The 18,238-nt window shown below is 39.8% G+C and overlaps 1 protein-coding gene across 3 annotated transcripts in view; it reads left to right on the forward strand.

Moving 5' to 3' along the window:
- Positions 1 to 6,215: 6,215 nt before the first annotated feature.
- The window catches only part of LOC122548767 (protein THEMIS3-like), a 37,830-nt gene continuing 25,807 nt past the window's right edge, over positions 6,216 to 18,238 (forward strand). For 2 of the 3 annotated variants that reach the window (XM_087986677.1, XM_087986675.1), the window contains exons 1-2: positions 6,216 to 6,354; positions 9,480 to 9,617. In XM_087986677.1, the coding sequence (XP_087842803.1) occupies positions 6,243 to 6,354; positions 9,480 to 9,617 (250 nt within the window). In that variant the 5' untranslated portion in view covers positions 6,216 to 6,242. The remainder of the gene's footprint in view (positions 6,355 to 9,479; positions 9,618 to 18,238) is intronic. The other variant, XM_087986676.1, reaches the window with a different exon arrangement.

The raw sequence follows: 18,238 nt of genomic DNA on the forward strand, positions 1-18,238 counted from the left end.
GATTGAACATCTGGTACGCTCTTCACCCTTTGATTTGTCAATGTGTATGACATATCATCATTAGATTCAAACTTAGGGACAATGTATAGTAAAATATGTTAGATATGGCCATTTCACTTCTCAGATGTGATCCAAACCCAGCCAAGATTAATGGCATGGAAGTCTTTGACTGTTGGCTCTAAAGGTGTGCAATGGCTTAGTGGCATTATAACAGGACTATTAAGCCAGGAACTCATCTAATGTTCTGGGAACCTGGGTTAAAATCAAACCATGGCAGGTGGCAGAATCTGGAATTAAGAGTCTAATGATGACAGTGAAACCGTTGTCAATTGTTGGAAAAACTCCTCTGATTCACTAACTTTCTTTAGGGAAGGAAACTGCCATCCCCCTTACACAGACTTTGTTAGGTGACTCGAGACCCACAGCATTGTGGCTATCCTCTGGGCAATTAGAGATGGGCAATGAATGCAGGCCTAGCCAGAGACACCCACATCTTATGAGTGAATGAAAAACAAATGCGCTGACTTTGGCTAGCCTCCGTCCAATTTCTCAGCATCTGTCGAGAAACTAAAATGTTAAGCTGACTATTTGAAACTCCACAAAAGCTGGCAGATCTGCTCTGTATGTCCCTGAGTTTCTGCTTTCAATTGACAACATCACTCATAACTCAAGATCACTTTGTCAGAAGTGGAAAAACGATCCAGTCAGAAATATTCAGTTGAGGTGTTGATGGATATTGTCGAGTTAGAGTAGTTGGAGTTTTACACTCTATACAGCTATTGTACATGACTAAGAAATGCTTCACGTTGACTGAATTCAATCGCAACAATTCCATCTCCCTTGCTAACCTAATTAAGTTACAAGGCATTTTGAATAAAGATTTCATATTACGATTCATTGAATGTTAGTAATCAAACAAATAGGTTACACATAATCTATATGAGAAAGGGTGCTGAAGATAATAATCCTTGTTTACTGAAAAACAATTTCAATAACCTCAATTAGGGCCAACAAATTTCAACTGTTGCAATAAAGATTGTAAATGCAAGAACTGAAGAATGGATAAAGGGATCAAAAAGTAATATCCAGGTGCTCACCCTACCCTGGAGATACCGGTGTTGGACTGGGGTGGACAAAATTAAAAATCACACAACTCAAGGCTATAGTCCAACAGGCTTATTTGTTGGCACTAGCTTTCCTCCAAATAAACCTGTTGGACTATAACCTGGTGTTGTGTGAATTTTGACTCCCTGGGAATAAACAAAGTTAGTGAAATTAAAGCAAAGGAAGAGGCCATTCCACCCATCATGTGCATGTAGTTGCTCACTCAACAACAGATACATTACGCAATCATCCCATTTCTCTCCCTTTTCTCAATATTATTACTTATTCTTCATTTGCAAATGTTGTCCATTTGTCTTGTTAAAGTTTATCTCATAATAGGCAATAGTGATAATGTTGTAATGGCCCTTTGTATGACGACAAGTACTGTTAAGAAAACAATTCCAACATTTGGGCCCAGTGGCAGGTGAAGACATGACAATATAGTTCCAAGTAGGATGGGGGTGTGTGGAACTTCCATGTGGTAGCATTCCTGCATTTTTGCTGCTTGTGTCTTACTAAGTTGTTCAGCCTGTCATTTTGTAAGCTGATGGAGCCCTAAGAGATAGCAGGTAATACAATAATCATTTTCTTGATGAAAATGTTGAATTTGTGTTCCTATTCAATCTGGTTCCCAGATGGAGTAAATACAGTGTTTCTTTATCAGAATCTGTCTGCTATTAATAACAGGGCTGTTTTTCTCCAACAACACGAGACTGTGTTCTATTGATCCACAAAGCGATAGCTATTTTGGAGAAGAACATTTATTGGTGATATGCCAAGCTACAACTCCAATTGTTTCTAAAATGTTCAGAGACATTTGATGTCATTTTGTCTGTGATGTGGACCTGCCAACAATGCATTTCTAAGACAGTATCTTTGTGAGATCCAAATGTACAACATTGATTCTTTATTTTATTTATTAATGTAGTATTTACTTCCATGATCAAATCATGAATTCAGAACATTTAATAAAATATGATGCTGAGGGGATTTGTTCGAAATTAGTTACACAGTGCCTCATCATACATCAGCAATGCTATCTGAACACATTGAGACGAATCTTACCATAGGTGAAGTCGTCCCACAGCCATTTAATAACCGGCAAGCCAGTAACTGGCTTGAGGCAGGTATTCTACCCCAACCAGAGAAGAAGTCCCAACTCTGAGATCCAGTAAAATAGCTGGCAAGTCTTTGGTCTGCACTGTGCCACCAAGAATGATGACCACTACTGGGATTGTAGCAGTTCTTAAGCAAAATTTGCTGTAATAGAGCCAGACTTCAAGGTAAGTCCAACATGGAGCCACAGACACCTACAGCATAGAAAAAGGCCTTTTGACCTATTGAGTCTGCATTGATCAAAAACAACCACCTAATTATTCTCATCACGTCCTCCAGCATTTTGCCCACAGTCTTTTATGCTTTCTCATCAAAATACTACTTAAATGTTATGAAGAGATCTTCCTCTACCCCTTATAGGCTGTAAGATCCAGATTCCCATCACCCTCTGGGTTGAAAGCATTTACCTCACATCTCCTTAAACCTATGCCTCCTGGTCATTCATCCCTCTATCAAGGGGAAATATGTTTCTTCCTGTCTACTTTGTCAATGCCCCACATAATTTGACACATCTCACTCATGTCCCTCTCAGTCTCCTCTGCTCCAAGAAAACAAACCCAGTCTATCCAATCTCTCTTCATAACTGAAACTCTCCAGCCCAGGCAACAACCTGGCAAATCAATTCTGCACTTTCTTGAATCCCATGAGCTGTTACGGTATGAAAAAGTGTTTAATTGAGGGAGGGGAAATTACAATGTTATTAGGCAGGAACTGAGGCACCTGAATGGGGAACAGATGTTCTCAGAGAAATGCACGATAGAAATGTGGAGGTCGTTTAGGGAGCACTTGCTGCGAGTGCTAGACAGGTTGGTCCCACTGAAGCAAGGAAGAGATGGTAGGTTGAAAGAACTATGGATGACCAGGGATGTGGAATCTCTAATCAAGAGGAAGAAGGAAGCTTACTTAAGATTGAGGAGGCAAGGATCAGGCAAGTCTCTAGAGGGTTACAAGGTAGTCAGGAAGGAACTGAAGAATGACTTAGGAAAGCTAGAAAGGGGCATGAAAAAGCTAGAGTAGGATTAGGGAAAACCCTAAGGCATTCTTCACTTATGTGAGGAACAACAGGATGGCCAGTGAGGGTAGAGCTGATCCGGGGTAGTGGAGAGAACTTGTGCCTGGAGTTGGAGGAAATAGGAGAGGTCCTTAATGAACATTTTGCTTCAGTATTCACTAGTGAAAGGGACCTTGATGTTTGAGAGGACAGTGTGAAACAGGCTGGTATGCTCAAACAGGTTGCTGTTAAGAAGGAGGATGCGCTGAAAATTGTGAAAAACATAAGGATAGGTAAGTCCCCTGGGCCAGATGGATATACCCAAGGTTACTACAGTAAGCAAGGGAAGAAACTGCTGCACTTTTGGGGATGATCTTTGCGTCCTCACTGCCCATTAAAGTAGTGCCAGATTGGAGGGCAGCAAATACTACCCCCTTGTTCAAAAAAGGGAATAAGGATAATCTCAGGAACTACAAACAATCAGTTTTACGTCTGTGGTGGGCAAACTATTGAAGTGGATTTTGAGAGACAGGATTTATGATTACTTGGAAAACCATAGCTTGATTAGAGGTAGTCAGCATGACTTTGTGAGGGGCAGGTATTGCCTCACAAACCTTACTGAATTTTTTGAAGATGTAACAAAACACGTTGATGAAGGTAGAGCAGTGGATGTGGTGTACATGGATTTTAGCAAGGTGTTTGATAAGGTTCACCTTCTCGGAAAGTAAGGAGGCATGGAATACAGGGAAATCTGGCTGTCTGGATACAGAAATGGCTGGCCCATAGAAGACAGAGAGTGGTAGTAGATGGAAAGTATTCAGCCTAGAGCTTGGTGACCAGTGGTGTTCTGCACGGATCGATTCTGGGACCTCTGCTCTTTGTAATTTTAATAAATGACTTGGATGAGGAAGTGGAAGGGTGGGTTAGTAAGTTTGCCGATGACAAAAAGGTTGGTGGAGTGGTGGATAGTGTGGAGGGCTGTTGTAGGTTGCAAAGGGACATTGACAGGATGCAGAGCTTGGCTGATAAGTGGCAGATGGAGTTACACCTGGAAAAATGTGAAGTGATTCATTTCGGAAGATCGAATTTGAATGCAGAATACAGGGTTAAAGGCAGAATTCTTGGCAGTGTGGAGGAACAGAGAGATCTTGGGGTCCATGTCCATAGGTTTACAAAGCTGTCACCCAAGTTGATAGAGTCGTTAAGAAGGCATATGGTGTGTTGGCTTTCATTAACAGGGGTATTGAGTTTAAGAGCTGTGAGGTTATGCTGCAGCTGTGCAGAGTCTTGGTTAGACCACACTTGGAATATTGCGTTCAGTTCTTGTCGTCACATTATAGGAAGGATGTGGAAGTTTTACAGAGGGTGCAGAGGACATTTATCAGGATGCTATCTGGACTGAAAGGCATGTTTTATCAAGTAAGGTTGAGGGAGCGAGGGCTTTTCTCATTGGAGTGAAGAAGGATGAGAGGTGACTTGATAGAGGTATGTAAGATGATGAGAGACAAAGATAGAGTGGATAGCCAGAGACTTTTTCCCAGGGTAGAAATGGTTATCACAAGGGAACATAATTTTAAGTTGACTGGAGGAAGATTTCGGGGAGACGTCAGAGGTAGGATCTTTACACAGAGTATGGTGGGTGCTTGGAATGCACTGCCAGCCATGGTAGTAGAGTCAGGTACATTAGGGATATTTAATCAACTCTTAGACAGGCACGTGAAAGATAATGCAATGAAAGATCAGTAGGCTAGCCTGATCTTAGAGTAGGATAAAAGATCGGCATAGCATCGAGGGCCAAAGGGCCTGGACTGTGCTGTACTGTTCTATGTACATTTGTATTCCGCCAACACTTGGAAATGTGGTTAATCACGTGACCCCTGCAGAGTAATCCAAATTTGTGATGTTGATTGAGGGTCAGATATGGGTCAGATGTCACAATAATTCCTCTGATCTTCTCCAACTATGCCATAATCTGAGTTTTCCCTGTTCACCTGAAAACCAAGAGGGAAAGAAATTCATAAAACTGGTGAATGAGACATTATGGTCTAACTTGCCCTGTTGAAGATCCGTTATGTAGATTAGATTCTCATTAGTGTGGAAACAGGCCCTTCGTCCCAACAAGTCCACACTGACCCTCCAAAGAGCAACCCACCCAGACCCATTTCCCTACATTTACCCCTTCACCTAACATTACGGCAATTTTGCATGGCCAATTCACCTAACCTGCACATCTTCGGACTGTGGGAGGAAACCAGAGCACCTGGAGGAAACCCACGCAGACAATTGCCTGAGGTGGGAATTGAACCTGGGTCCCTGGCACTGTGAGGAAACAGTGCTAACCACTGAGCCACCATGCCGCCCCATTGCCAGGCACTACTGGATTGATCCCCATTAGACAGATTTAACAGCTCCTCCAGTAGTCCGAGATGCTGTCTCACTGCAATGATCTCTTTCTACTAGTCACAATTGCTATGTCTTGAAACCTGGAGGGATATTTGAACCAAGAATCTGGTAATTGAAAGGCATGAATGCTATCAGCTGAGCCACCACTGATGTAATAGAAATAGTACAAAATAGTAGCAGTTTGTATTTTAGGTGAATGAGGCTCCATGTTAAACAAGTATTTCAGCACGGCAAGACATTGATATTTGACTGGTGTGCAATTGGCTTAGTCGTTATTGCTAGTGTTTTCCCTATGACTTGTGCATAAGGAAATGTGAATCACTAAATACAGAGGAGATCTTCATAAATATGAAGACTTGGCCAGGATTATATGGCCAGGATAACACAGTTTCATGGTCTGAACAAATTATTGGAGCCAGCCCAAAACCACATTCTAAGCATTGTGGATGATTGCAAACAAGTAGGTGATTATTAACTACACTTTTTTTTCCAGGAACCAGTTTTTTAAAGAATATATTGTCTTTGCTCAGAAAAATCGTAAACAAAATCCACCTCGCCATTTTAAATGTATTCAGATTTGTGTGGTTCCAACAGGGTTCTAGTTCAGTTCATGTAAAAAAGAAAGAAAATGAATCAATGCGGTGAACAGAAAGTACACGTCTGGCAATCCTTCATCCAGTCTCTGATTCCAAACGACATGAACCAGACAGCGAAGGTGATCAGTGGAACTTACTTACAAGGTAAGCAACTGGCAAAACCTTTCCTTATTTATAATAGCATGTCTGCCTACGTTATTGATCAGTATAATCAAGTACTATAAAAAGCATTTGATTTTAGCCACATTGGAGTTAATTCAAGACGTGGACATTTTCTATAGAAAATAGTGAGCACTTAAGCAAGGTGCAAATAGATTAGATTACTTAGTGTGGAAACAGGCCCTTCGGCCCAACAAGTCCACACCGACCACTGAAGCACAACCCTCCCAGACCCATTCCCCTACATTTACCCCTTCACCTAACACTACGGGCAATTTAGCATGGCCAATTCACCTAATCTGCACATTTTTGGACTGGGGGAGGAAATCAGAGCACCTGGAGGAAACCCACGCAGACACAGGGAGAATGTGAAAACTCCACACAGACAGTCGCCTGAGGCGGGAATTGAATCCAGGTCTCTGGCGCTGTGAGGCAGCAGTGGTAACCACTGTGCCACTGTGCCACCCATAAATACACAATTGTTTTGCAAAGGACTGTTAATTTTTGTTAAGCAGATACTTCATCGAAAATATCACAGGTATATTTGGATTATCAGAACATTTTAAATCAATAACATGCCCAAGAAGTACAATGCATTGCTGTAGCACAAGATTTGGTAGTAACGAAAGTAGATTGCAATAAACAACACGTCAAAAGCAAGAAAGTCATTAAAAAAATCAAAATGAAACTTCAGTGACTACTGTTCATGATTGACAAACACTTCAAACTTAAGTGTTAGCCTTGGTTAGTGATAATATTGCACCAGAAATTTTGATGATTAAGTTCCATTTCAGTGATACCAGCAGAAATTTGAAAATGCCAATCAGCTCAATATTGAAGCTTTAGGCTATTGCACTGGCTCCTTTGACAGGTGGATGCAAACATTCAATAGCATTGCTCAAAGGAGAGCAAGGATTTCTCCATGGTATCTTAGCCAAAATTTATCTGTTGACTGACATGACAATAATGGAATGGCCCAGATATTCTGATCAGAGTGAGAATCCTGCTCTGATCGTAGTAAAACTTACCCAGTTATCTTTAGGTGACAGTGCACTGGAGACTCGTGAACAGTGGCCTATTGTAATGAAACTGTGCAGGAATCCCCAAATACACCAGCAAAGATGGTATCTTTGTACAAACAGATCCACAGCAGATGATGAAGCCACTGACAGCTTGGCCATACTTGACCATTAAAGATCCGACTACTCCCACTGAATATTCAAAATGACTTTTTAAAATGGTAGTGAAATATACTTTGTTAAAAGAACCTCAACAGTCACACTGAGAACGCCAGGTGATCAGGTGAACTATCTCGTCAGTGAGGGTGATATGTTTATTGCCATCCAATACGCTTGCCCAAATTTACAAAAAAATGGGAAAATTCCGCATAAAGTATATCTAATAATACTTGATAACTAGTGACTAGAACAATACCTTTTACCTCTCTCTCCAGAACATTCTGTATTTTGCTTTATATATCTAACCACCTCCTCTCTTAACCCAGAGGTAGTAAGAATCAGAATTCCATCTTCCAAAGACCATAATGACAGTAATCACAACAAGTGTATATTGTACATTGAGATGTACATTAAAATAGACATTAGACTTTCTATTTGAGTTATTTTTGTATTCCTCTACCTCTGTACATGGAACAGGATCAAGACCATTTTGGACTTTCATTGACAAGTTTGACCATAATTCTTCATTATTAGATTATTGTTTTTCCTAAAATGACACTCTCTGATAGATCATAACTTTAGAATAGAAGTTATTACTTGTATGGGTAACTCGTAACACTGACTAGCTGGTTTGATTCTACAAAGGAGACTAGCTGGGTAGCTCTTTCAAGAGCCATTGCAGACTTAATGGGTCGAATGGCCTCCTCGTGTGCTGCAAATTCTACAATTCTATAACTGATAGTTAAAGGCAAAATGAAATGATTTTACACCTAAACCCACAAACCACAGGTCCTTGATACAATCCCCTTTGTACCACGTTAGCTGATCTTAGTTAGCTCTTGTCTCAGCTCTGATGAGCTGGGAATTTTAAAAATAGCAATCTAAATTTGTCCTTTCTGTAAAGGGCTCTGATGCAATATATAAAGAGAAATAGTTTCTATTGACACAAGGGTCAGTAACCAGAGAATGCAGGTTTTAAGGTAATTAGCAAAACAGCAAGAAGTCAGATGAGGATTTTTTTAACACAGCAAGTTGTTATGATCTGTAATGCACAAAGAATGTAGCAAAGTCAATTGCAGAGAAAATTGCAGACCTGATGTGAAACAACATAATGTCAGGGATGAATTGAACAAGCTGGCACAGTCATGATAGGCCAAATGGCATACTGTAGCACTGTGTGATGCAGTGATTCATATGGAACATTATGTTTCATGGCCATCAGATAAGCATAGGATTCAGTTATCATGGTGCCTTAACAACTTGCCGACTATCATTTTCCTTACAAGGGAACAATTTTCAATGAAGCAGAGAGCGCCTAATGCCTATGAACCACAACTAAACAGAATCAAAGCCATCATGGCCAAAGGGGACACTGGTTCATATTCCACAGGTGATGGAATTGAAATTCATTTTAAAAATCTGGAATGCAAAGTTGCACTCCATTACAGTGACCATGAAATTATATACATTTGTCGTAAAAACAATAATCACGGAAAGAAATCTGCCATTCTTACCTAGTTTGACATCTGTGTAACTCCAGACCCACAGCAATGTGGTTCACTTGCAACCATTCTCTGAAATCGGTTCGTGGACACAAATACTTGCCTTGATTTGGAGGAGCCAGTGTTGGACTGTAGTGGGCAAAGTTAAAAATCAAACACCAGGTTATAATCCATAGGTTTATTTGGAAGCACTAGCTTTCGAAGTGCTGCTTCTTCGGATGTAGAAGAAGCAACACTTTGAAAGCTAGCATTTCCAAATAAATCTGCTGGACTAATACTTGCCTTAGCAGCAATGCCCACATCCCTTTAAAGAATAAATGAAACTAGGCCAGCAAATTTATTAAATTGCATGTAGTATGAATACACAAATGAAAGAGTGTTATTTGTTTTATAGTCATAGATATTTTTTTATTATTTTGTTTTCTTACAGGATCCTTGTACAATTTCTCCTTCTCTGCAGGAGATGTTATTAGGATCACAGACCTAATTATAACTGAACTCAAAGCAGTGATTCTGGAAAAAGACAAATTGGGAAAGAAAATCTTGGATGTGCCACTTTTCCATAAAGGTAAACAGTTTGATTGATAGCTGTTTGAAATGATTGTAGCTTCTTGTTTAATTGTGCTTAAACAGTCTTTCACTGATATTCTCTTAATGTAGGTTGTAAGTAGGTAATAAGAACTACAATCTAAATTTTCAATTGATAGAACTAATCCATTTGCTACAGCTGCCTTTCTCTTCTACAGCTTCCTTGTCTTCTGTCATGCACAGGTTTCAACATTGCTTACCATTTCCAATTGTTTCTATGTGCCGTTTATTGTTACGTGATTAATGAGTTTAGTAAAGTGACTCTTGTAAATTACACACTCTGAGCTAGTGTCAGTGTGAAACTCCTCCCTGCGAAGCATCTGCTTCATGTCAGCATTGATTATTTGAGGGAGTGGATAAAACACGCATTCAAGTTGAAGTTATCTCAGGTGCCTTTTTAAAGATAATTCCTTAAAATATGATATCTTCCATTTATGTCTTTGTCTGCCTCTTGAGGAGCTCTTTCCAATTATATCAACGAATAATAAATTCAAATCGGTTCCAATTATATCAACGAATAATAAATTCAAATCCTTCAGGAAGTGGAAACCTGTGGAAAATCGTCCCATAGCAGGTAGTTGTGCCATCTCTGTGATTTCAAAGTTGACAATTTTTAGACTGTCATTGCAGACAGAAAATGTCATTTTGAAGCACATCAATTCCATGTAAAACTGCAGAAAGGAATACTGATGCTCATTTCTAGATATATTTCCACATGCTGGCTACTTCAACATTGTTCTTGTTTTCAACCTTAGAAACACTTGATCATCAAACAGATGGTTACTGTTCTCTTATGAATTAATTTTTCTGGAATCCCCTCTAATGAGCTTGATAGATTGAACTGTCAAAAAGAGTGTTCACCAATCTCCTCACAGTGTGTTTATTCAGTTAAAAACGCCACATAACTAGTGGTTGTCAATGCAGTAATGCAATAAGAGGAACTGACATTTGTCTTAAGATTGTTAACAATGAGGACATGATCTCTCGAATCTTATCTCCTTTTGTGCAGCTGAGATTGAAATGACATTGGATCCCTGCCCAACCCCAATGGTGTTTAGTTAGGATAAACCATTATTATGCAGTGTCAAAAAGTAATGGAGATACAATATCATCTACACAGATTACCAAAAGTGACAAATTTTAAAAGCATATTCCATTTGTTTCATCGATTTGTCAAGTCAGCAGTATGTCTAGACAGTCCTATCTTAATTTCCATCTTGGAGGTAATTAGGGATGGGCAACAACTTTCCCAAGCCAGTAATGCTCACATTCTGTGAATAACTAAAAAAAGGTATTTCTTCCACTCTCGTAAGATATTGCAAATCATAAGGCAGATGTTTCTGTTTCCATGCTAAACTTCAACATATTGAGCATAATTTGACTTCTCGTGTTTTCTGCTGACAGCAACTATATTTCTAAAATGATCAGATTTCCATGTTTCCATGGAGAAGACCTTAATCCCAATATTTGTTTTTACTACATATCAAGGTACCAGTACACTATAACATAGAGAATTTTAATCCACTATACTAAATACATTACTGAACATGTTTTTTCAACTGTGGATTAATGTTCAATGAACTTGTAATGATTACACCAGAATCATTTGGTGAACACTGGCTTGAAATTAGGCTTTTCTTGTATTAGAGTACTTTTCACACATTTGCATGAAATTTGTTTGTCTTTCATTTTAACAGAAGTGCTAGTCAATTTCTTTTAAATGAGTCAGTGTGTCTATTAAAATAGCAGACAAAGGCCTTTCATAGAGAAATGCTTTTCCTTCATATGGTACAATTGAAGAAACTTGTCACCACAATGCATTTCTCATTCAAAAGGAGCTGACTATCAGCTGACATTCACCATGACTGTCACTGTCAGCAAAATACATACACAAATTAACACAAACTAAACCCTTAGGATTTAAATGATAGCTATGTATCAGCCAAAGTTCACTCTTGCAGTTCACCAAGTCACTCAGTTAGAGACAAACCATAGATCATTAGTTTCAATCTTAATGTTCTAGCCTTGGGATTATTTGGCTTAATTATAAGTATTGATTTCCCCGTTTTTCGTGACATAATAGTTTAAGACAAAGCCTAGCCCTCTCCGCATTCACCTTCCACTCCCAGCTCCAATTTATTTGTTTTATAGAACTAAATTAAAAGTGGAAAAGTGAATGCACGGAGAGGGAACTGAAAAAGCTGGTATAAAGTAAGAGTATACCTTGTTAAGACCATGATAAATGATAAACCTGCATTGTATTCCAAAGCTGCAGTCAAATCAAAAAGCAGCTTTTTTATTTTGAACCAAACCAGAAAAGACTAGAAACATTTTGGCAACATCTGTGAACAGAATTCATTCTTCAGGATGATGTATCTAACTGTCTTATCTCAGGTTAGACACGGCACTGTTTATGAATTTAATGGAAACATATTTAAGTAACAGAATTTTCAAGATACACATGGGGAGAGATCTGGAAAAGACCCACTTAGACCTCTATCAAACCTGTATCTGTACCTTTATTCCCACACACATCTCATTGCATTCATCTCATAGAGTCATAGAGATGTACAGCACGGAAACAGGATCTTCAGTCCAACCCATCCATGCCGACCAATCTAGCCCCACCTGCCAGCACCTGGCTCATATCCCTCCAAACCCTTTCTATTCATATACCCATCCAAATGCCTTTCAAATGTTATAATCGTACTAGCCTCCACCACTTCCTCTGGAAATTCATTCCATCCACATACCACCCTCTGTGTGAAAAAGTTGCCCCTTAGGTCTCTTTTATATCTTTCCCCTCTTACCCTAAACCTATACCCTCTAGTTCTGAACTCCCCCACCCCAAGGAAGAGACTTTGTCTATCCATCCTATCCATGCCCCTCATGATTTTATAAACCTGTACAAGGTCACCCCTCAGCCTCCGATGCTCCAGGAAAAACAGGCCCCAGCCTATTCAACCTCTCCCTATAGCTCAAATCCTCCAACCCTGGCAACATCCTTGTAAATCTTTTCTGAACCCTTTCAAGTTTCACAACATCCTTCCGATAGGAAGGAGACCAGATTTGCATGTAATATTCCAAAAGTGGCCTAACCAATGTCCTGTACAGCCGCAACATGACCTCCCAACTCCTGTACTCAATACTCTGACCAATAAATGAAAGCATACCAAACGCCTTCTTCACCATCCTATCTACCTTCAACTCCACTTTCAAGGAGCTATGAACCTGCACTCCAAGTTCTCTTTGTTCATCAACACTCCCTAGGACCTTACCATTAAGTGTATAAGTCCTGCTAAGATTTGCTTTCCCAAAACGCAGCACCTCACATTTATCTGAATTAAACTCTATCTGCCACTTCTCAGCCCATTGGCCCATCAAGATCCCATTTAATCTGAGGTAACCTTCTTCGCTGTCCACTACACCTCCAAGTATGGTGTCATTTGCAAACTTTCTAACTATACCTCATGCTCACACCAAAATCATTTACATAAATGATGAAAAGTAATGGACCCAGCACCGATCCTTGTGGCACTCCACTGGTCACAGGCCTCCAGTCTGAAAAACAACATTCCACCACCACCCTCTGTCTTCTACCTTTGAGCCAGTTCTGTATCCAAATGGCTAGTTCTCCCTGTATTCCTTGCAAACCTGTCTCCCATGGGGAACCTTGTCGAACGCCTTACTGAAGTCCATATAGATCATGTCCACTGCTCTGCTCTCATCAATCCTCTTTGTTACTTCTTCAAAAAATTTAATCAAGTTTGTGAGACAGGATTTCCCAAAGCCATGCTGACTGACTTAGTCAGTCCTTGCCTTTCCAAATAAATGTACATCCTGTCCCTTAGCACTCCCTCCAACAACTTTTCCACTGCCGATGTCAGGCTCACTGGTCTATAGTTCCCTGGCTTGTCCTTACCACCTTGCTTAAACAGAGACCTCAAGAAACAGGTTCATTTAAGAATCAAGATGGTTAGCTACATGGGGCTCTTATTACTCAGTGAGTTGTGCGTTGGGTATCTTGTTTTTAGAGAAGATTACAATGATATTACAATTATAATGTTATTACCAACAATACTCAGTTTAGAGGAGCAAAGAAGATTTAATATAATGATGCCAGGGAGGAAAGACCTCAGTGATATGAAGTTTTAGAGACACTAGACTTGTTCTCAGAAGAGTGGAAAGAGTTAAGAGGAAAATTGAATTGATCTGTTTAAAAAGCTAGAAGGACTTTGATAGAAGAACAAAGAAGAAAGTATTTTTCATGACAGAAGGGTTGGAAAGCAATGGGCACAACATGAGGAACAGAAAAATTAAAGGGAGCAAGCTGTTCTGATCTGGAATGTAGTTGAATTGGAATCAAAGTGAAGGGAATGAGCCGGGGATTGAGAACAACTGAAAAGCTGTTTAAAGAGGTGGTGCAGACATGATGAGTGAAATGCCTTCCTCTAGATGAGGTGTTTGCATTGTCTGTTATTATCAATAATTTTGTTTTTAAGCATTAACAAAATTAAGCCTTTTAAGTTTTTACTGGAGAAAATAACAGGAAAGCTAAAGCTCATCCTCTAAAATGCTGCAGTAGTCACAGTCAATCCACAAACATATTAGAGTCATAGAACTCTAAAGCACGGAAACAGACTCTATGATCCAACTGGTTCATGCCGACCAGATATCCAAAACTAATCAAGTCCCATTTGCCAGCATTTGGCCCATGTCCCTCCAAACCCTTACTATTCATATACCTATTCAGATGCCTGTTAAATGTTGTAATTGTACCAGCTTCCACCACATCCTCTGCGAGGCCACTCCCTGCACATGCCATCCTCTGCATGAAAAAGTTGTCCCTTAGGTCCCTTTTAAATCTTTCCCCTCTCAATTTACATCTATGTCCTTTAGTCTTGGACTCTGCTACACTGGAGAAAAGACCTTGGCTATTTACCCTATCCGTGCCCCTCATGATTTTACAAACCTCTATCAGGTCACCCCTCAGCCTGTGATGCTCCAGGGAAAATAGCCCCAGCCTATTCAGCCTTTCCCTATAGCTCAAATCTTCCAACCCTGTCAACATCCTTGTAAGTTGCTTCTGAATCCTTTCAAGAGTCATAGAAAGTTACAGCGTGGATATAGAACCTTCTGTCCAACTCATCCATGCCGACCAGATATCCTAAATTAATTTCATCGCATTTTGCCAGCATTTGGCCCATATCCCTCTAAATCTTTCCCATTCACATAACCATCCAGATGCATTTTAAATGCTGTATTTGTACCAGCCTCTTCCACTTCCTTTGGCAGCTCATTCCATACATGCAGCACTGTGTGAGAAAAAGTTTCCCCTTTGGCCCCTGTTAAATCCATTCCCTCTCATGTAAACCTATGCCATCTCATTTTGGACTCCTCTGTCCTCGGGAAAACACCTTGACTATTCACCTTATCCATGCCTCTCAAGATTTAATAAGCCTCTACAAGGTCTACAAGGTCACCCCTCAGCCCCAGCCTTTTCAGTCTCTCTCTATAGTTCAAACACTCCAACACAAGCAACATCCTTGTAAGTCCTTTCTGAATCATGTCAAGTTTAGCAACATCTTCCCTATAGGAAGCAGACAAGAATTGCGTACAGCATTCCAAAAGTGGCCTGACCAATGTCCTGTACAGCATGACTTCCCAACATGACTTCCCAACTCCTATACTCAATGCACTGACCAATAAAGGCAAAAATACCAAATGCCTTCTTCACTATCCTGAACCTGCATTCCAAGGTCCCTTTGTTCAGCAACACTCCCCAGAACTTTACCATTAACTGCTCTGATTTGCCTTTCCAAAATGCAGCACCTCCAAAGCTGAGCCCAGCTGCAGTCACATACACACAAACGTATATACAGACACATAGATATGCATACACAAACATACAGACTCACATACATAGGAATAGGGGTATACACACACACATACACACACAGATACATGTGCACACGCATAAACACAGACATCAAAATCTACAAACAAGCACAGATTCATATGCATACAGTCACATGCAAACACAAAAACGCACACATGCACATTTACACACATACACACATGCAGACACACATGTAACACAGACATATATGTGCGAACTCAGAAGACGCACTCTACCAAACACTATTGATTATTCTCTTGTCAGTAACTAATTGTTTTATATTGCCACATCTATACACAGTTCACTTTGATTGTAGAAAACTGACTTCCTCGGAGCAATCATCTCATCTATAGTTGTCACTTTCATACCACAAAGTTGAATCAGTCCAGGACAAATGGATTAAGATCAAGTGTGACAAGCCTGAGTTAATCCCATTTTAGTAGAATTCCTATAAGGGGCCATGACATCTAATATTGCCCGCTAAATAAACTAAATAAAAACAAAATCTGAATGTGGAGATGATAGAAACATATAGTTGAACAGTACTTCTTGTTGTAATATATTGTCATACCTGTTTGTACCAGTACATCATCAAGGCAATACATGATGAACAGCTGGACCCTGGGAAGCATCAAAGATAGTGAAACAGGTTAAGAAGGCAGATGTTGAAACTTTATTGCTGGAACAGCGCAGCAGGTCAGGCAGCATCCAGGGAACAGGAGATTCGACGTTTCGGGCACAGGCCCTTCTTCAGGAAGGCAGATGGAATACTTGATTTTATTAGCTGAGATGCAGTGTTTAAAAGTCAGGAGATTATGCTGGAACTTTATAAAACATTGGTTAAGCTGCAGTTGGAGTATTGTGTGCAGTTCTGGAATCCACATTATAGGAGGGATGTGATAGTATTAGAGAGGTGCAGAGAAGATCTACCAGGATGTTGCTAGGGTTAGAGTGTTTCAGTTATGAAGAGAGATTGGACAGACTGGGGTTTCTTACCTTAGAACAGAGGAGATCGAGAAGGGACTTGACTTAGATGTATAAAATTAAAATAGACAGGAAGAAACCTTTCCCCTTTGATGGAGGAATGAATGACCAGGGGTATATATTTGAGGTAAGGGTCAGAAGGTTTAGTGGGGATGTGAAGAAATTATTTTCATCCAGAGAATGGTGGGAATCTGGAACTCACTGAAACTCAATGTGTAAGGAGTATTTAGGAGTACGTGCAATGCCAAGGTATATAATGCTATGGGCAAAGTGTTGAACAATGGGACTAGATTAGTTCAGTGATTGTTTTTGATCAGTGTAGACTCAATGGATCAAAGGGCCTTTTTCTGGTTCTGAACCTGTATGTCTCTACGTATGAGATAATTGCATGGTCAAATTTGAAAGGAGGTAGACTCTTAATTTACTGTTACCAGTGATGTGGAGTTTAGATTGCACCTTCATTCCTAATAAACACAAAATTTCTGCACTGAAGCCAACTGTCTAATCAGTAACTTGAAAAATCATAAAGCAGTAATTGTTATTCAGGGAAGTGGTAGCACTCAAAATGCAAGTCAGTTTCCGTAAATTAAAGGAACTGTTTTCTCCCCTAATTTGCATATTGCTGGGTTATAACCTTTATTAGATTGGCACAATCTCCAATACCCAGGAGGCTGCGAACCACAGATGAAAATATTCAGCAAATGCAAACAGATTGATCATTTGAACAGAGAGCATCACAACTGCATCCAATATAGTGTTCATGAAGTGTAGGGAGGGTAGAAAAATTATTAATATACATTCAGAGTACATTAATCAAACTGAAGAAACCACCATCTAAGGTCTCTCTGCCAAAGTATAAAGAGGGCTGTTCAGTTATTAGACCTCCCGTTGCCTCAAAATATACATAAGTAATATCCTGTGTGAGTAGAAAATGCCTTTGTTTGCAACTGCAGGGAAATCCTGAGGACTGTCAAATAATGTGCATTTATTTATCCTCTGCAAAGGCTGTTTTAGTACCTTGTGCTTGTACAGAAGATAATTTTTGTGAATATAGTATATTTTTTTGCAAATAAAAAAATTCAGCAAATTTACTTCCTTGTTAATGCAGTACAGAAATACGATCCTGCCCCAGTATGTGACAGCTGAATCACTGGAAAACAATGAAGACTGAGGACACTACTGATGTTTTCATCCCGCCCTCTCACATTTCCAGTGTTGAAGTTATTTACAATACACTGACCAGACCAGAGACCATTTAGCTCAACAGTAAAAGAAATGCATTAGTCTCATTACCTAACTGTTAACAATTCCAACAGATGCCACTGACTAAGTATGAAACTCTCAACAGACCGGTCCATCTATGTCATCCTTTTCATAGCCTTTGAAATATGGTGGAGACACAGCAGAATGCATCAATAGTCAGCTTTAATGTAGTGATGTCCACCAACTTTTATACCTGCCCCAACACCATTAGACAACTCTAATTTCTAATAAATTCATAGCAACAAATCTTATGTCTTCTATAATTTCGATTTCTGACTTATAAAGATTAAACCATAAGACATAGGAGCAGAATTAAGCCATTTAGTCCATCGAATCTGCTCTGCCATTCGATCAGGAATGATATGCCTCTCAATCTCACTCTTCTACCTATTTCCTGCTATGATATTATTGCTTGGCTTTCCCGGAGTTGGCAGAGGCAAAGTTTGATTATTAGG

Source organism: Chiloscyllium plagiosum, unplaced genomic scaffold, assembly GCF_037043375.1.
Source record: "Chiloscyllium plagiosum isolate Xiang-an unplaced genomic scaffold, Cpla_swu_hap1 HiC_scaffold_4, whole genome shotgun sequence".
Taxonomy (NCBI): domain Eukaryota; kingdom Metazoa; phylum Chordata; class Chondrichthyes; order Orectolobiformes; family Hemiscylliidae; genus Chiloscyllium; species Chiloscyllium plagiosum.